At 40.1% G+C, this 19,547-nt stretch overlaps 1 protein-coding gene across 2 annotated transcripts in view; it reads right to left on the bottom strand.

The window, feature by feature from the left end:
• The window catches only part of LOC124775045 (ATP-binding cassette sub-family C member 4-like), a 191,070-nt gene that overhangs the window by 105,576 nt on the left and 65,947 nt on the right, over nucleotides 1-19,547 (bottom strand). For both annotated transcript variants that reach the window (XM_047249827.1, XM_047249826.1), the window contains exons 8-9: nucleotides 9,211-9,349; nucleotides 9,020-9,130 (exon numbers count right to left, since the gene is read on the bottom strand). In XM_047249827.1, coding sequence (XP_047105783.1) covers nucleotides 9,020-9,130; nucleotides 9,211-9,349 — 250 coding nt within the window. The remainder of the gene's footprint in view (nucleotides 1-9,019; nucleotides 9,131-9,210; nucleotides 9,350-19,547) is intronic.

The following is a 19,547-nucleotide window of genomic DNA, read 5'->3' as shown; positions in this document are numbered from 1 at the left end:
AGCGTTTGGGATCCCAATCAGGTCACATTGAGGGAGGACATAGAAGCAATTCAGACGCGAGCTGCTAGATTTGTTACTGGTAGGTTTGATCATCACGCGAGTGTTACGGAAATGCTTCAGGAACTCGGGTGGGAGTCTCTAGAGGAAAGGAGGCGTTCTTTTCGTGAATCGCTACTAAGGAAATTTAGAGAACCAGCATTTGAGGCTGACTGCAGTACAATTTTAGTGCCGTCAACTTACATTTCGCGGAAAGACCACAAAGATAAGATAAGAGAGATTAAGGATCGTACAGAGGCATATAGGCAGTCATTTTTCCCTCGTTCTGTTTGGGAGTGGAACAGGGAGAGAAGATGCTAGTTGTGGTACGGGGTACCCTCCGCCACGCACCGTATTGTGGATTGCGGAGTATGTATGTATGTAGAAATATTTGGTGTATATAGATCATAGTTGTTTTTCTTTATAACAGGTCATTGCACATCCGACAACGGTATTCAATGTTTTTCAGAGTTAATTAATGCTAAAAATAATTTCTCTTTTTTGCACTATATAAATGTAAACTTGCTTTGAACCATCTCAGTACTTGTGTCAATGTATAGTCAAATTAGCAATCATGTGTCACATGCGAAGGGCTATAAAATTAACCAACTTCATGTGGTCTCTATGGGAACAATAATTTTATATTTAAAGCTAATCAAATTTGCAAATAATAATTTTCTGTTTCTTCTCAGTAGTGTGAGATGATGAAAATAAACGTTTCTTTAAATATTTGATTGTAAATAGTAGAATGTTTAGAGTGGACAGAAAACAATTTGTGAAATTTCGATACGTATCTGAAAGCGCCGTAGTAAATGGGTTCATAGGACTGCGTCAGAGATAAAGTTTGTAATTGTGCGATGGCGAGTGCTGAGAGAACTAGGCAGTCTCAGGATGGCGATGGACGGCAGCAGATATGAGGTTCGCTGGTGGTGGCGGCGTAGTCAGGTACCACGAAACAGCCACATCTTACTTTTATAGACGAGGTCAATTGAGCACACGGACTCCATTGCAGTCAGAGTATAAAACATTTATCTGTTTGCTTTGATATGCCACAAATGGTTTTGGAAGATACACCAGTGTGACGTTCTTCTTGTATAATTCGATACGAACAAACTCACTATGTTCCTTATATAATGCATTCTCTTGCCACGAAGACCAGTTATACTAGATGTGAGACTCATTACTCGTCACAACTACTCCTTCTATTATAATGACATAAGTTCTACTCCAGAAACGACCATTAGAGATGTCGTGTGTACTCTCACCATAATGTTTTCATACCGTACTGTCCTGCTTGACGTTATTCTTACTGCTATTGGTATGGTCTATTTTGACTGGCTGCTGTTGCCATTGCATCCTATAGAGTTCGATATTCACTGAATTTTCTGGTGACGTTCATTACATAGGGGGTATTGGATGATTAAACGTCCATTCAATTCAGAAATGATGTCCATTATCAACATCGCTACGAGGTGTGACCCGACATTCACGCTCTTGCATTCGTTGCAGCATTGAAGCAAACAGCCTTTGAAAATCATCATAAAGAGTTTCTGACAATGGCTGTGTCGTACAAGATTGAGGGCCGGAGTCCGGTACGGAACAGCACATTTCCCGTCGTGTAAAAGGCACGCTGAATATAACGAAACAAGAGAGAGGGGGAGGGGCCTAGTTACATACTAATTATTCACAATAAAAGAATATAAAAACTAATGTGAAACAATACAAAAACAATTTTCTATCAAAAGTGTGTCATAGCCCAGAGTCTACGTGCGTCATTGGAAGTACGAGTAAATTGTAACCTCATATCTACGCTCATTAGTTAAGCTACACAACATAAAACGAATACATAAAATTTTTACATATGAGAGGGAAACTAAAACATGTAATAATTACATAAAAGAAAACAGCATAAACTAAATAATACGTCTAGTAATATGATTGCATTCCAGCAAAAAGAGAGTTCCTTGGCCCAGAGTCATGCAATCTTTTGGGACTACGTCAAAACACACACATGCTCACAGTCTAAGGAAAACACATGTGAGTAATGTAGCAAAAAGTCTAACAAGACGAATCGTAGCCCGACGTCGCCAAGGGCGCTAACAAGCGGAGTATAAAAATATATACAGGGTAAGTCACTAACTATTGCCACCAAGAATAAGTCCGAACATATGATAGGAGCTGAAAAGTTTGTAGGACAACGGGGGCCATAATATGACGTTGGTTTTTTTGTTGCTAGTTGGCGTCGCGTTAGAGATACAAAGGTCAACTTTGTTTTTTTTTTTGAATGGGATGCTATAGTTGGTACTTATTTTCTGATAGCGGCTGTCGAGACGAATCCAGTGATGTGTAACAGTAAGGTCTTTGAACGTCAATGAAGGTCCCAAAGGTAGCATGAACGTCCATTTACAGAAGGTGTTCGAAGTGATGGCCATTGGTATCAATGCAGTGCTGCAATCTTCTTATCATGGATTGAGCAGTATTTTTTGTCACTTCGGCACTTACAGAAGTACGTGCTCCGACAATTCTCTCTCGCATATCTTCAGGTGTTGTTGGAACGTCTCTATAAACAATGTGTTTTACGAATCCCCACAAGAAAAAAATCCAGAGGTGTCAAGTCTGGCGAACGAGTCAGCCACGACACTTCTCCTCCAAGTCCAATTAAACGATTTGGGAATTGTCTCTGCAACTCATTTCTAGCAATAAGCGAAAAATATGTCGGACGCCCATCGTGTTGATACCACATTCTGTCCCTTGTTCCTAAAGGTATTTCTTCCACTAACAGAACTAATGTTTCTTGCAGGAGTGTGGTGTGCTTCATACCATTAAGATTTCCTTCTATGAAATAGGGGCCTGTAATTCTGTCCTCCAGAATTTATGGCGTTGCAGAACACGAACGACACTACTCGGGCTCATGGCATATTCCCTTGCGATCTGACGCGAACGAACACAAGGAAAAAAATTGGAAATTTGTGGTAAGGTCTTATGGGAGCAAACTACATAAGTCATCGGTCCCTAAGCCTACACACTACTTAATTTAACTTAAACTTATGCTATGGACAACGCACACCCAAGCCCTAGGGAGGACTCGAACCTCCGACGGAGATAGACGCACGGACCGTGACAAGACTCCCGAGACCACGCGGCTACCCCGTGCGGCCCGAGCGCAGGGATCTCGAACCACAGTGGCAACAGTACCAATTTCAGTTTCCTTGTTAGTAATTCCTTTGCCGGATATGTTTCCGATGCGTCAAAGATGCTGTTGTTCTCAGTTTATCATACACGTATTTAAATGTGCTATGTGTAGTTTGAGTACGTTGAGGATATCTTTCGGCGTATAAGTCTCTAGCTCTCACTGAATTTCGTTTGCGTACTCCGTAAATGAAAAGCATATCGACTTGTTCCTCGAAGGAGTATATCATTCACATTCCCTTTATTCAACGATTCTAGTCTTACCGTTCCTATTAGTGTTGTATTGTGAAACCCTCGAATGGTGTTTACATGTCAATGGCACGTTAGATGGATACGCTGTATTCGGCGAATATTTACTATTTGCACGATATACGAGAGAGAATTGTCAGAGCATGTGCTTCGATAAGTGCCGAAATGATAAGGAATACCAGTCAATCCATGATAAGAAGATTGCAGCACTGCACTGATATCAATGGTCATCACTTCGAACACCTTCTGTAAATGGACGTTCATGCCACCTTTTTGACCTTCGTTGACCTTCAAAGACCTTTCTGTAACACATCATTGGATTCGTCTCGATAGCCGCTATCATGAAATAAGTACGAAACTATAGCATCCTATTTAGAAAACAAAGTTGACTTTCATATCTCTGACGCGACCCCAACTTGTAACAAAAAATCAATGTCATTTATGGCCCCCACTGTCTCATGCAACATTTATTCCGCAAACTTTTCAGCTACTATCATAATTTCGGAGTTTTTCTAGGTGGCAGTAGTTAGTCACCACTCTTTATATGAGGGAGTCGTAGCCCGAAACCTACACACATCAGTGGAAGTGAATAGTAGAACGATAAGTATGTTCGTGAACTAGGCGAAACAATACAAAAACACAAAAATTACTGATACAGTGAAGATGCGTCGGTGATACCAAGGTGGGCAAAATAAAGACAAGTTCACTGGATCTGGGGTGGACGTGATGAGGGGTAATTGTCCTCATTTTTACATTAGTCATACAGGTCGTTTCTTTGAAACCAGGTAGATGGTTCAAATGGCTCTAAGCAGTAGGGGACTTCACATCTGAGGTCATCATTCCCCTCGACTTAGAACTATTTAAACCTAACTAACCTAAAGACATCACACACATCCACGCCCGAGGCGCCTAAAACCGCTCGGCCACAGCGGCCGGCAAACCAGGCAGAGAGAACGTACTAATTATCAGCATAGGACAGTTTTTCAGTACATTTAAGTGCACCTCATCCTCAACGATCAGCGCGATTTTAATCAAGGTTATTTTTTCAACAATTTTCATGATCACTCACAAACACTCTTGTTTATTACATGTATCTCCGCTGCCTACACAGCTTCTATACAATTTCAGTCATCCAGTGAACTTAGACATCTGGCTTACTTACAGAAATCACAGACTTCGGGCTACGAAACGAGTTGGATGGACTTCTGTTGCAGTACTCACATCTGTTTATCCTTACTCAATCTGTGAGCATAGATGCGTGCTATGACAAATTCCAAAGGATTATATAACTCTTTTCATGAAATTCTCTTTTTGTTGGAATGCAACCTCAATATTAATTTTACTAACGTTTACGCTGTTTTCTTTTTGTGTTATTGTGACATGTTTTTCTTTCCTTCTTATGTTTACAACGTTTCAGCGTTCATTTTATATTGTGTAATCTAGCTAATGAGCTGAGATATTAGGTTACGATTTACTACCAATGATGAACATAGACTCTGGACTCCGACACACTTTTGATGGAATAAGGTTTCTGTATTCTTTCACGTTAGTGTCTGTATTCTTTACTCGTAAATAATCACTGTATAAGAAGTTCCCCTATCTTTCTTTTTCGTATTATCGATTACATACAGGACATTATTACATTATTAAATTTAATTACATTGATAAATTTTTTCTCCCATTGAATTTTCTTGCACATTTGCATGTCTTGTTCAAAACATTATTTGTGCTTTTAAGACATAAATTTCATCGTTTTGTAACTTCTTTTATATTTTCTTCATTTATTGTATTTCTTTATTTATATTTCTTATTTTTTAATTATTTCTACCCGACTGCGACTTGCCGGCAGTTCGTTTCCCTGCGAGCATGAGCGCGGGCACGCACACGCACAAGCACACACACACAGTATAATTATTGCTCTGAACTCACCACATAGTACATGTTGTTGACGAATTACTGGAGTAATGAGACTGTTTACGGAGTATTATGAGCTGATGATTTTTTGTAAGAAAGGTTTGTTCCTCATCCGCTTACGGTGGACTTATTGGACGTTGTGTCACGTTTTTATTGCTTTGAATGTTTATTTTTAAGGTTTTTCTTACATAATGTTTCATCTCAATATGTGAGCTACAGCCATGTTGATGACTGATGACAGCGTGTGAAATCTCACGATGAAATATCGCACTCCAATGGACAACTGGTATGTGTTGAACACGTTTATATATTTTTATAATTTTAATTAATTGTTCATAATTCTCCCGCCTGAAGTGCAATATTCGGTTTCAGTTTAAGACCCGAGCATGGTTGAATATGCAATCGAATCTAGTAATCATTGAATATTATACAATTTCGATCAGGACAGTTAAAAGAATTTTTCCAGAATTTTTTAGCTTCATTAATCTTTTTAGATCCCTTATCTTCTTCCTGATTATTTTATGATGTAATGGTAATACGAAAACTATAGCCTCCAGGGAACCTTTCCGATTATTGAATGAATGTAGCAGAGCAGACGAACGAAAAGCTCGCAGAGAAATCTAACAAGGTGGAGAGAGACACAGTGAAAATAATTTCCAACCAATCTACATGTCGTGCAAACTTACTCTCATTCCTATCACTGCAGCGGACGTAATCACTGCTTATGTCTCTGATAACGGCACAGCGAATATAGGAAAACTTATCAAAATAAATAATTGAATTTTAATACTTCTATAATTCTTCATCATAAATTCTTAACTTCTGCAATTGATTTTCGTGCACCCTTTTCAATAACGTGTAATTATTATATTGTTTTTAATTAATATCTCAATAGTGCATGAAAAAAATTAATTTCCGAAATATTATTAATAAAATAAACACCACCGAGCACATTAACGTAAAAATTCTCTAAATTCTAGAAACAGCATTTAAATTTCATTAATTCCGCATTGCGCGTTACATGTTGTATCTGTTCACTGTGTTGTGGAGTCAACTTTCGACACATATTCGTGCCAATAAAGAGTGATATCAAGCTTGCAGTTACAGATAAAACATGGATGAAAATAGTCATAGTAAAGTAGCAGGTGTAAACAAGTTTACTTTCTGTAACATTGGTCATTGAGTTCAAAACTTTCCATTTGCACCCTTCAGAAATTTTCAACGTAGGAAACAATATCACATTTTGAGATTCGCTATGTTGGAGATTGGGTGTTATAAAAAAATATACAGTAATACTTTCATGACGAGTGAAAAGACGGAGTATTGAGAGTAATTCACAATATATATGGTGACGTTAAGAAGGATACCGCAAGTACAACTGTGGCGCTTTCCCCGAACAACTGGTATAAAAATAAACTTTAATTTCATCGTAAATATTACGATCAGCATTCGAAAGGAACAAGACCCACCTATTCACCACATACATCGCATGTTGGGGAAAAGGCTTCGATTTCCTGTTTGATTGTTCCATAGTTTTCCTAAATCATATCAATCCAATCGCAGAAACGTTTCTTCTATAAAGCTGTTGCCAAGCTAAAAACTTTCCTCGTGAAATTAATTTGACTGAGTTTTAATAATTCTGCGTAATGGGGACATAAAATTCCAACTCTTCCATCTATGTGGATCTGATCGCTTTAAAACAGCCACATCAGAGTTGCTCAGCAGGAAATACCAATCAAACGCGCACTTTGGGGGAAGCTTCCTTTCGTATTATATCTCAGAATCGTATCAAACACCTATTGTGTTTAACATTGTGGCATGAAACAGCTTTTCTTTAATACCTAGCAGCTTAAGAGAATACTGAAATACTGGTAGAGCTGTGTTCATATCTTTTAACCGAGGTGACTTTGTGATAAAAGGGAGGGGATGACATTCTGAACATATTTTCGTTTCTTTTAACGGAACAGATTCTTGGCATTACTCTCAAACAGGAATGCAGTGTTCTAGAGAGACTAGTGCACCACAAGGATTGGTTTCATACCTTACAACAATGGTACATTGTTGTTAAGCACTTGTGTCTAGGTATGAAACCTCTTCTTCGTTGAAAGGGTTTGCTTGTGTAGCTCACTTAATGGCCTGCTGTAGGCGTGAGTGAAAGTGTTAAGAGAATAGTTCATTGTAGATAATTGTATGTCAGATTTTGTTCACATTTATCCGTTTCTCGTACATGTTCCGAAATGCTGTTTTAAAGCGACTTCTGTAGTGATATTTTATTTGAAATGGGTATTATAGTTACAAACAAAACGTTGCTAGAAATGAAAATTGGGATACTCAGAAGAAACTGCCAGTGGTGGCGGTTCATCATTACTAAAGGACGAGTTTCCAAGACTCCTTAATAATGTGGTAGAGACCTTGGCAAAAAAAAGAGAAAGCCTAGAATTCACGCTCCCGGATGGCTGGGAGACATCCATTGAACAGGATAGAAGCCTGCTTCCCTTTTCGAAGAGAGTTCAATCCTTAATGCAGTTAGTAATGCTTACTTCTAGGAGATTAAGAGAATACGTCTTCACGCACTCAAAGAAGAATTATGCCAAGACACAGGAAAAGGACTGTATTACAGAGGCTAGGTCCTGGAGTGACATGTGTAGGTTGCTACGACACAAATAAAATGAGAAATAGTTCCCGGCATAGACCTCTTAATGGAACCAGTTATATGAAAAAATTCTCCAGAAAAAGTTGTAAATTCTCTGTAGGTGACACCGATTACAATGGGGGGATGAGTTTTGTTGAGGTGATGGCAACAGTTTAGACACTGTAGCGGAACTAAACAACTTACCTACAAATTATGTTAGTCGAGGGATGGGTGCTGTAGTTCGTTGTAATGGAAAATTTTACAATGATTTGCTGACAGCATGAACAGCAAATGGATATATTTCTTGTGCAATGGCAGGAAATGAAAAATACTATAAATAGCTTGAGAGACGAGATGAATATTTTCCAGATATTTTCTCCTAATAAAACTGGCATAAAAGTTAGACAGGCGTGACGTATTTGAAGTGCCTCAAGTGGCAATACAAAAGAGGAACTTTTAACTGTCAGAGGATATTATTCCATCAGTGAATCTATATGTACTAAGTTTGTGAATCACAGTTCATCAGTTTTTGTCAAAGCTGAGAATTTCTACAAAATAGGAAAGCCCCAAAACTGTCACAAAGCCATTTCTATTTACGGTTCGTCTGAAACTTAAACTATCTAACCTTATCATTCCTAAAGCCATCAATGTTATTTATACCGACGAAGCTTCCACGATTTTGCATTTCATATGTCAGGCAATATACAGTATGTATGTCATGAATAAATTACTGTGTGTATCCTCGGAGCGTGGACCTATGCATAAGAACTATATTCAACACTGATTAGTGAAGACTTTGGCTCACAAGCACTATTCCTTTCTCTTGTGTCGTATTCTAGAATGTTTGCAGTTTGTTACCATGACAATCAGTCATTATCACGTCTGTCAGTGCTGGAGAGAATCGCATGTATGCCTTAGCATCTAACGAACAGAAATTCGGTATGCTAGGGATGCTGGTAAGTGTTGAGGAGAGCTCGCAGACACGTGGCCTGCGCTTACCTGAATACGATGGGCGGACACACGTGCCTCCTGCAGAGCGGACATACTGAGTGGCACCCACAGGGCCAGAGACGAGTTGAGCACGTTGTAGAACTGAGAGATTGCGAAAATCTGAAACATACGAGAAGAAATGCAGGTTCTTGCAGGCAGAGGTATTCGAAGTAATTCGGAGCTAAAACGGGCAGTCATACCTGCTCGGGTCCGGCAATTTTCCCACCCAGAAAGTAAGCTGCGAGCGTGACCAGAAGAGCAGACCTCTCTATAAACACACTGGATGCCAGTATAACACTCTTCAGGTAAGCCACGTGCAATAGTTTGTGGACTTCAGATCTGCAAGCAACACACAACTGTATGTAGAGTTTCCGTCTCGTTGTATATGAGAGAAAGAAACTAAATCTTATGGAGATAAGAAATGTAAGAAACCGTTGGCCTTCATGCCTCCATCACGCGCTCTGTATCCATATTGTCAGCGATTGGCAGCTTCAAGATGTCTTAAAACAATTGGCAGTGCGATGTGACGTGGAAATCGAGAACAGCCCTCTCTGTGATCGGAAATAGCACATGTGCGACATTTCCCTTCAGTTTGACATCTAACAAGAGGTTTGAAGGCTTTTGTAGAAACGTTGACTGAAAACCTGTAGTCAAAGAGTTTGGAGAGTCGTTAATCCTTACCACATGAAGGATGATGCTGGGAAACTTCAGCGTTAAACATGAAAGGGTGGCTCGGGGCGGGGGCGGAGCGGGCGTGCAACCTCTCCCTAATTGGGAAACACGCTCGGTGGCCGGTGGTCACTTTTGTTTGGCACTTTCATAATGTTCCTGTAAAGAGACAGTCGTTCACTGATTCCTATGCACCGATGTGACAGGCAACCATTTCAATGACCCTGAGCTAAGTGGTGGTATGTAGTTGAACTAGCACCTGCTGTCCACAGGCAGAATCTCAAGGATATCGAAAGGGATTCCTGTGACACTAACGCCTGGGAATCCGTGAATCGCTGTCTCGCTACATGAACACTTTTAAAGTGCTGAATAAAGATATGAGGGTGGTACTGAGGGTGTTCTCGAACTGGAGGGTCTAAGGGGCGCCCTTTACCGTTTTCATCATGCACGTGTCAATGTTGCACCCCAACAGGGCGCGAAAAGGAGGATCGAGAAAGCATAAACGCCGCTTGCTGTTCCTCGTCGAATGGTTTTGAAAGGTCCCTAGTTGTTTCATCCTGCGTACCAGAGCAAAAATTGCGATTGTGCTACATACCAAATGGGTGAGATCGCGCCCAGATTAGATTTAGATTAGATTAGTTTTTCGTTCCATAGATCCGTGCTGAGGAGATCCTCGTGGATGTGGAACATGTCAATTTATTTATTTATTTTTTTTAAGCTGAAATAACAATACTAATAGTATGAATATATACAATACATCATTTGTCTCTATTAAAAAATTCGTCAATGGAGTAGAAGGAGTTGGCCACTAGTAAGTCTTTCAGGCTCCTTTTAAACTGATCTTTACTTGTAACTAAATTTTTTATGTTTACTGGCAAATTATTGAAGATGAGTGTTCCTGAGTAGTGGACCCCTTTTTGAACTAAAGTAAGTGCTTTTAAGTCCTCGTGCAGATCATTTTTGTTCCTGGTATTGTATGTATGAACTGAACTGTTTGTTGGAAAAAGAGATATATTATTTAGGACAAATTTCATTAATGAGTAAATACACTGAGAGGCAGTAGTTAGTATACCCAGTTCTTTGAAGAGGTTTCTACAGGACGTCCGTGAATTTACTCCACAAATAATACGTATTACACGCTTTTGGAGTTGCAGCCCCAAAGTGTCCTTAAAGAATGGCTGAATCGTCTGGTGGTGTCAAAGACTGTTGTGACCGTCGGCCTGTTTGCTCATCGCATTGCGAACTGTCGTTTCCGAATGCAGAAAGTGTGGGAATCAACGCCACTAGGGAACCGTTGCTTTCATTATCGCCGTTTATGCCAACGCTTGAAGCCTATTCGTGTCGATTCTGAGCTGGGGTGTGTCTGAACTGTTTTCTTTGTCCACCCGTAAGAGAACCGCGTGGTTTCAACGCTGGGCGTTTCGTTCCTGACTTCCATCGCAGAGGCACAGAGAGAAGGGATGAGATATGGGTAAGGAGGGAGGGGCGACAACCTTCCCATCTTGTGACATTCCACTTTGTCGCTGGGGAGGAGTGTGGTGAAACTTGGTTCCAGTCTGACATCATTAAGTCATCTTACAACTCACACGAGCTTCTGGCCTTTCTCTGGCACGTGTCGGCACATTGCTGTTCGTAGCGTCGCCGTGCCCAAGAGTGACGTCGCAGGGCGCCACGTTTTTGCGCCATTACAGAGGAACACTGTAGGCAGTTTTGACCCAAATTTGAAACTTTAGTGTCGCAAGGGGAGATAAATGCGGGGTTCCGAAAAAGTGAGCCTTTAATTGTGTTGCACAGTGTAGATTTCTACGAGGTGCAGTGACTGTAATTTCCATTATGGGATACATCATTTTCTTTGTGCTCGTTAGTTCGTCTTTTTCTTCATAGCTATAGTGAAAGAAAAGTAAGCTTACTTTTATTTCCAGTTAATCGCAGAATGTGTAGTTTTTTTTCTTTAATAACAATTACCAGCTGTCTCAGTTCCACTCATCAGTGGAACTGAGACGGCTGGTAATTGTTACTGTTAGTTTTATCAGTCAGTATTCTCTGAAGCTGATGGACGCCTGGAGCTGTGGAACTTAATTATCAAAGTCAGATGCATTTTCTAGGGCCACAATAACGATTTTATGCTGATAAAGTAATATTCCCAGGGGATTTTTATTTTAAACCCCTAATATCGGCGGATTACCCATACAAAAGCTTAGATACTGGGTTGCAATTCTGAGTCAAACTTATTCATAGAGAAGAGGGCCGCTATAAACGTTGAAAAGTGGATGGCGCAACAGATAATATCAATGCAGTAGTCCGCCCCCTGTAGCTGAGTGGTCAGCGCGCCAGAATGTCAGTCCTAAGGGCCCGGGTTCGATTCACGGCTGGGTCGGAGATTTTCTCTGCTCAGGAACTGGATGTTGTGTTGTCCTAATCATCATCATTTCAATCCAATCGATGCACAAATCGCCGAAGTCGCGTCAAATCGAAAGACTTGCACCAGGCGAACGGTCTACCCGACGGGAGGTCCCAGTCACACGACATCATCATCATCAATGCAGTGCAGCTGCTATAACTGACCGTTTTCCCAACATGCTGTTGTGGTCTACAATTACGCCAGAGGAAAGAGAAGTGTATATTTCAGAGAAAGAGACGTCGCGAAGTTTCAGCTCGCCGCAGCGAGACACATTTCAGAGTACAGGATGGCGCACGCGCCTGCTGCTTGCAACGCTGTGAAGGAGCCTGCAGCCCCGAAGGCAGGCGGGCAGCTCCCAACACTGCACCACCCCCAAGGCTTGTTACTCGAACTGTGTAGTAGCTGGGCTCACAGATTCATCTTCGAATAAATAAAACACGTCAGGAAGCGGCCTTTAAAACAACTCTGAGAAAATGGTTGTGGCATTTAGTACCTGAGATGCTGTATCAGCGGCATCTGCTTAGAGGATCGTGTACAATCTGAAATTCAGACCTTAAGCAACCGTGGACCATCGACTGCCAATACAGTTACTACTGCTTGACTAGTGTATGGGTTTAGATATCGATCCTGCACCTAACAGATCGAATCCACCCTTACTGAACTTCGCTCTGGTGAAGTAGCACCGATGGCGTGGGAATGTCCCGTTCTACATTCAGTGAGTGTGCATTAGTCAGTACATTGGCTATCGCGTCGAGCGGGTCTTACGGGCGCGTGACGTGCGCGATAGCGTATAAAATTGTCTAAATTGAATATCAGATTAAATTTCATAATCTGTGTACATATAAAAGGCAATGTCCTGACTGACTGATTCATCAACGTCAAGCCCAAGTGGGTAATACAACAACTTGAAATTTGGAGATAGTGTTGACCTTATACTAGAGACATTGTTTAATAAGGGATTATTCGATATTCCTACCTAATGGGGTCAGGAAACGTCCTGACGACTGACTCATCAACGCCAAGCCCTAGCCGCTAAGACAGAAACTTGAAATTTGTATATGGTGTTGATCTTATACCGGAGACATCGTTTAAGAAGGCACTACTCGACATTTCGTCTTTAAGGGTGTGAAAAAAAAGGAGAAAGGTATTTTGGAAACACGTTATTAAGGCAATTTTGAAGCTAGACCTACGAAAATTGATATTTAGTTCCTCGATCAGAAATAAAGAAATACTTGTTTCAGCATTTTTGGAAATTTAAGTGAAAGTTTTTTGAAAAATAAGTCATTAGTAAAGAACAACCGAAGTATTTTTAAAGCAAAATTTCTCGGTTACAAATAAATAAATACATGTTTTAGGAAACCTGAAACTTTAAATTCGTAGGTGTTGGTTCTATATTGTAGGTACCGTTTCGTAAGGGATTGTTTGAAATTCCATCCCGAAGGAGGTAAAGTAGCGGATGAAATGTTTTTTTGAAAATATGTTACTGTTGAGGCAGTTTTGAATCTAGAACTACAAAAATTGGTATTTGAATTCTCGGTCCAAAATAAAGAACGTGTGCTTCAGAAATTTGGTAAATTCAAGCACTAAGGGGGTAAAATAGTGACTGAAATTTTTTGAAGAGAAATTGTAATTCAGTTACTAAAGCTACATATGTGAAAATTGGTATTTGGCTTCTCGGTTAGAAATAAAAAGAAAAATGTTTCACTAACCTTCTCGGTTAGATGTAAGGAAATATGTGTTAAGGGATGAAAGTTACTATGAAGATATTAATACAAGAACGCAAAAGTGATGACTAACAAAATCAGTTGCCAGAACCTTTTCTTCTGTCAGCAGTACATTCGGAAAAGACCATGTTTCTATGGATTTAATTAATGCGAAAAGCTTAGGTGTTGCAATCTGCGAACAACATAAAAATTCGATTAAAGAAAAGCAAAAAATATCTGTACAAACCATACAATCCCCGTAAGCGAAGCAGCGAGCGCTAAGCTACTTACATAATAAATGGGCGACCCTAAAGTACCGAACACCAGTGGCAAACTCAGACAGAACTGTGTTAAGTGGGTGATTGTGACTGTATTGGGAGTGACATAAGTCCACCTAGGGGCATAGTGCTTGTGCCTGGAGAGCAATAAATCGAGTTTTCCTTAAAACAGTGTTATCATCATTCAACCCTATCATCATTTTTCTAGTGGTTTGGTGCGAACGAGTGATGAGAAACAGAGAACGTTTTGATAGGACTTGTGGTAGTGGGTGCACGATTAGGAACTTCGATAAAGTGGCACGTCCCCTTGGCCCTAATCCTGCCTTCCTAAGCCGTCATAATTTACAAGTCTTATGCGTCGAACTTTCGACAGCCATACAACTCAAGCATTCCTGGAAGCAGAACATCGGTAGTGTAACTGATTAACTTGCCATGTCTGTGGTTTACAGTCATTTAGAACTTTTTAAACGATGTTCTATCTGACATTGGCTGTCCAAAGCTTTTGTTTTCACAACTGTATATCCGGCCTTAAGGCCATTATTAAGTGGTGTACTCTAGACACTAAAAAATAAAGAACAGTGTACAAATAAAATGGTATTAACATGCCTTACATACGTTTGCTCTATATTGCAAATTGGTGGAAATTACATAACACTTACACTGTACTTCAGCACATGTGAAGCTTTAAAATCCTCCGATATGTACAGATGTCATCATCGTATCTGAGCCTTATAATTGTAAGAATACAACATTAAACGAGCGCGAGTCTGCGTACATCGTGAAAAGGCTATAAATTACATAAAATATTACAAATTTAGTCATCCTTAACACGAATCCCGGTGAACAGGTGTTCTTGTACACCGCTTCCATACTCGTATGATCTAGGGCAGTTGACGCGAAGATACATGCAGAGGTCGTATTTTCTTTGCTCTTGTGAAATATGGTACTTTCGAGCGACAACAATTTTAATCATAAGGCCGTAGTATGATTTTAGGTTTTTTGAACAAAATACAGCTTTGTATGTATTGAGACAGTCATAGGGTACAAAGTGACGAGTTAGGAATTTTATTTACAGCAGAATAACGTAAAAGTGCATATATTATTTGTCCTAAAGGACTTACAGAAGTTTTGCTATTCATACAAGCATGGCAGTAGTAATCTTTGACATCGCTTTACATGCGTGTACATCGCAAAACCCTTCATCCACCCATTCTCTCCCAAGCAAATATTGGATGGATATGTGCCCCACTATAACTCCCTTCACATCCCTGCATCCGTCCATCAGTGGATCCTTTACCATTTCATCAACTTCCCACCTCTGCTCAATCTCGTTGAACAGCTTCTCACAACCTAATTTCTAGTCCTAGTACGTAGCCGCGCCTCTACCGACATATTATACCAACCCTAAGCCTCCACACCATCCACATCCTCTCCGAACAGCCGTTCAACCGTATTCTTTCCTCAGACCATGCAGTCCGTCCAGACTGCCAATTATAAATTCTACTTCATAACTGCTCCCGTTTGGTTCCCTCCACACATTTCCCTACGCCTTTTCCCCTTCACCTATTCATTCCCTACTTCCTTTTTCCCATTCCACTTATGGCTCCTCTCTTACTAACATCCACTCTTGCTCCACCAAGACCTCGCATCAGTCCCCCTTCTTTACGCCCCCATTCTCGTTCCCTTCTCAGTGCCCAACCTTCTTCCTTTCAGCTACAGACAACCTTTCCCAGCACAGGTCTTTCCAGTTTTAGTGACAGTGGTGTGCTTCTTTACGAGATCAGTGTCTTACATCTTATTTTAAATGTACTCTCATTATTTTTCATTTTACCTTTTTATTATTACTGTTTTAAATTCAAAACCAGGAAGCCATGTTCCGTGTATACAAAAACGTTCAACAGTTTCACCTTTAAAAATTTGTATTTCACTTACAAGTATCTCACCTTTCTGCTAGCGTTTGTTTCACCTCTGTTGTAATTGTCCCTTGGCTATAAAGTGGGTTGAATGCACAGCACCGACCTCCGCCCCCATACTGGGCGAGAGGGGACAAAATAACAATAAAAAATAAATAAGGTACACATGCAATTGGTGAAACAATATATTAAGGCCAAAAAGTGCCTGCATTTTAATTGATCCAACAGGACAAGCCAAAGTGCGGCACTGCTGACAGACAAAAATATGTAACGAGACACTTCTCATTAAATACAAGTCTTTGTATCAACCTACAGCAAGAGAAATACATTGTATGTAAAAGTAATACGTAAATGTAGTCGTGCAGTTCCCTGGTGCTTAGAATGTTAACGAGGGAAGTCCATATGGGATGCACTTATATAACTGGTTGAACAGTAGTTTTGGAGAACTGCTAAATTAGATTACATAAGACAAAAACGCTCTAAAGATAAAAATAGAAATAGAGTAAACTGTACGAGACTACATGCGATTTTTACTTGTTGTCATATAAAAGAACAAACGTTGTAGGTATCATACATATTATGAAATCAAGCTACGTACGTTTCTGTTCAAGTCGTTAGGGCAATAAACCTAAGTCAAACAAGGTAGAGTATGTATCTTTATGCCCACATTCTTCTGCAGTTAGCACATAAAATAGACTGGAAGTTATCAAAAAATCTTCTGTTCCTTAGATCCGGCAGTATTTTAACCCTTCCAGATCCACTGGCTACAATTATGTACATTAACTTTTACTGTGAAGTAGGTGGAACAGAAATATTTTCCTCAATGTAAACGTCATGCATACTTTTGTGAATGTTCAGTCTTTACATCATGCAGAGGTGCTGTGGATCTCTATAAAATAGACTGTGATTGTAGCAGTATGCAGCAGCTTGTGAATGTCAGGATACACAGATGTGGTTGGTTATTTGTATGAGAAACCAGACAAGTAGTTGGAGGAGTTTACAGGGAGAGCGGCGTTGTGCTGTATAAAGGACTGTCGCCTGTCCCAGCGTTTCTATGTTGTAATGAGATTCCGAACTTGTCGCTGTATTTGCCGATGGCATTGGAGTGTATGCCCGTCATGCAACATATATCCATGTACAGCAATATGAAATATTACTACTGCAATCCTTGGATGAGCACCTAAGCTGCTGTAAGTGCATTAGGACGAATAGCATTTGCGCTTTACATCACTGTGCTATAAATGCAGTTCCTATCTCGTCTCTTTGTGTTGTATGACTCTGCCAATACACAGAAAGTTGTGTTATGTCAAAAAATGTAAAACCGTGCTATTGCACTAAGATTACTATTGTTCTCGCTGGAATGTACTATCTTCGACAATAGAAAATAAAATACGACCTCTGAATGTATCCCCACGCCAACTGCTTCATTTCATATGCAGGCCGTGTACAAGAACAGAGATTCATCACGATTTGTGTTAATGGTGTCAATATTTATGTAATTTATGTCATTTTCATGAAGTACGCAACCTTACGCTCGTTTGATGTTGCTGTATTCTTACGTTACAAGGATCAGGCATTATGATGATATGTCCCTTCGTGTTTCCTCTCCTCCCCCCCCCCCCCCTTTTTCTTTCCCATCATTTGTCCAGGTTCCCCCCGTCTGCCTTCGGCTGTGGTATGTCATATTTGCCAACTTTTTAGTGCAGTGTTCAAGTGAATGTTCAATGTTGTTCGTCTTTCCAAAGTGTTGCGAACAGAAATCATGCTATCGCTGGGTGTGAATTTTACGTCTCTTGCGAACAGAAACCAGTATGTCGCCGTGTTTTTTTAATTGTCTATTATTTTACCTGTCTGCTTCATATGTATTTTCTTAGCATCATCATCCCTTTATTCTTCATCTTTTTAAAACAAATTCTGTAGGCTGAAGAGCGGCATACTAAGCTGCTGCCAGCCCGCCGCCCCCTTCGGGGGGAATCGAAACTCAATAAAGAAAAAAAAAGGATGGTATGTGTACATGTCACAGGATTATAATGTCTGGCATATACTGAACCATAGTGTAAGTGATGTACTACAACAGTATGTATGACATTTTAGTAACATTTTAGTGATACACTCTGTTCTTTGTTCTTCAGCATATGCAGCACATCACTTGATAATGTCGTTAAGACCGGAATTGTAACTGTGAAAACAAAAATTTTGTAAAGTAATGGTGCATGCAATGCTTTACAAAAAGCATGTTAACTGGCAATTTTTTCTGGCGAAAAATGGAGGTTTTTATTCGAGAACATGAACTCACAGAACAACCGACGCTATAATTGTGAAAATCATGAGCTACACCAAGAGCCTCTGCGAGGTGTGTAAACATGTGAGCAGGAAACCATGTATTGTAGTTGTCTGTGGATATCGGCATGCAAACGTTTTTCAGGGAACCAACAGTTATTCATTGGTGGACAGAGTAAGAGCAGACACTGCCAACACGTCTGTGACTGTACTACGCGGTGTTTTTCATAACTGAACAACTTTATGTTCAACGTGTCAGTCGTACAGAGACTGCAACAGTCAGCTGCTATGCAGATATCGAGCAATAAATAGTATCTGAATTGGTCAGTCGATGCACTGCCGTTATTCTGAAGGGTTTCAGTTCGAGTTTCTGTGCAGCTGTTCGAGCGAATGCTACTGACACACGAGGTGAAGTACAAAATGACGCATTCGTTTACTAGGAAATTTTTCCAAGGCCGGTCGTAAGTAACCTACTTTAAATCTTGGTTAAAACCGATAGTACACTTGTCAGACAATCCGAAGAACAGCTAAGAGAGTCACGGAGCGATCGGAGCCTGCCGCAGACTTATTCAGCGGCCGGGCGAACGGCACTGTGTGCACGGCTGCCGGATGTAAAATAAACTTTACCTCTCGACGGCCGCGTAGCAGTCAGAAAACTGTGAACGGATGATAAGGGAGTATTGATTCCTTCTTAAATTCATTTACATTACACGTCAATCAACCTTATTTTGACATAATCGAATATACGGGTTTTGTAAGTGTAAGACGTAAAAATTTGATAAGTTTCACTGAAATGTGCTTTATTTCCTTTATGTCATGTATATATTGCTTTTGTTTCTTCATAAAGCCACTGATTTTCTCATTTTCTATAAGTTTGCATACACTTGTTGAACTTGTTACAAGAAGACTTTTCGAAGCTATGTAATGCACATGCCACGCTCACAACGAGTGTCCAGACCACTTCATATCGCAGAGAACCGGGAAAAATTAATTCAGTAGTTTCAATCACAGACTGAGGTTTCTTGCAAACTTCTGAGTTCATTGATAGCAGTCTTAGACGAGATGCATCATTAATTAGAAAGTCAGAAAACTAAATCAATAAATTAACGTAATTAACACAATTCTGCCCAGCCATTGAACATAGTTGAAGGTCCCCTTGCGTGGAAGACTATCGAATGAAGAGGGCAAAGTAATTTATACATTCACCATTTTAATTAATTTAGGATACACAAGTGGTGAAATTCTCTAAAGGAATTGCGCCGTTACACTTAATATTTTAAGCTGAAGCCACAG

This window comes from Schistocerca piceifrons, chromosome 2 (genome assembly GCF_021461385.2).
Source record: "Schistocerca piceifrons isolate TAMUIC-IGC-003096 chromosome 2, iqSchPice1.1, whole genome shotgun sequence".
NCBI classification, from domain to species: Eukaryota; Metazoa; Arthropoda; class Insecta; order Orthoptera; family Acrididae; genus Schistocerca; species Schistocerca piceifrons.
This window is presented reverse-complemented; position numbering and strand designations above follow the sequence as displayed.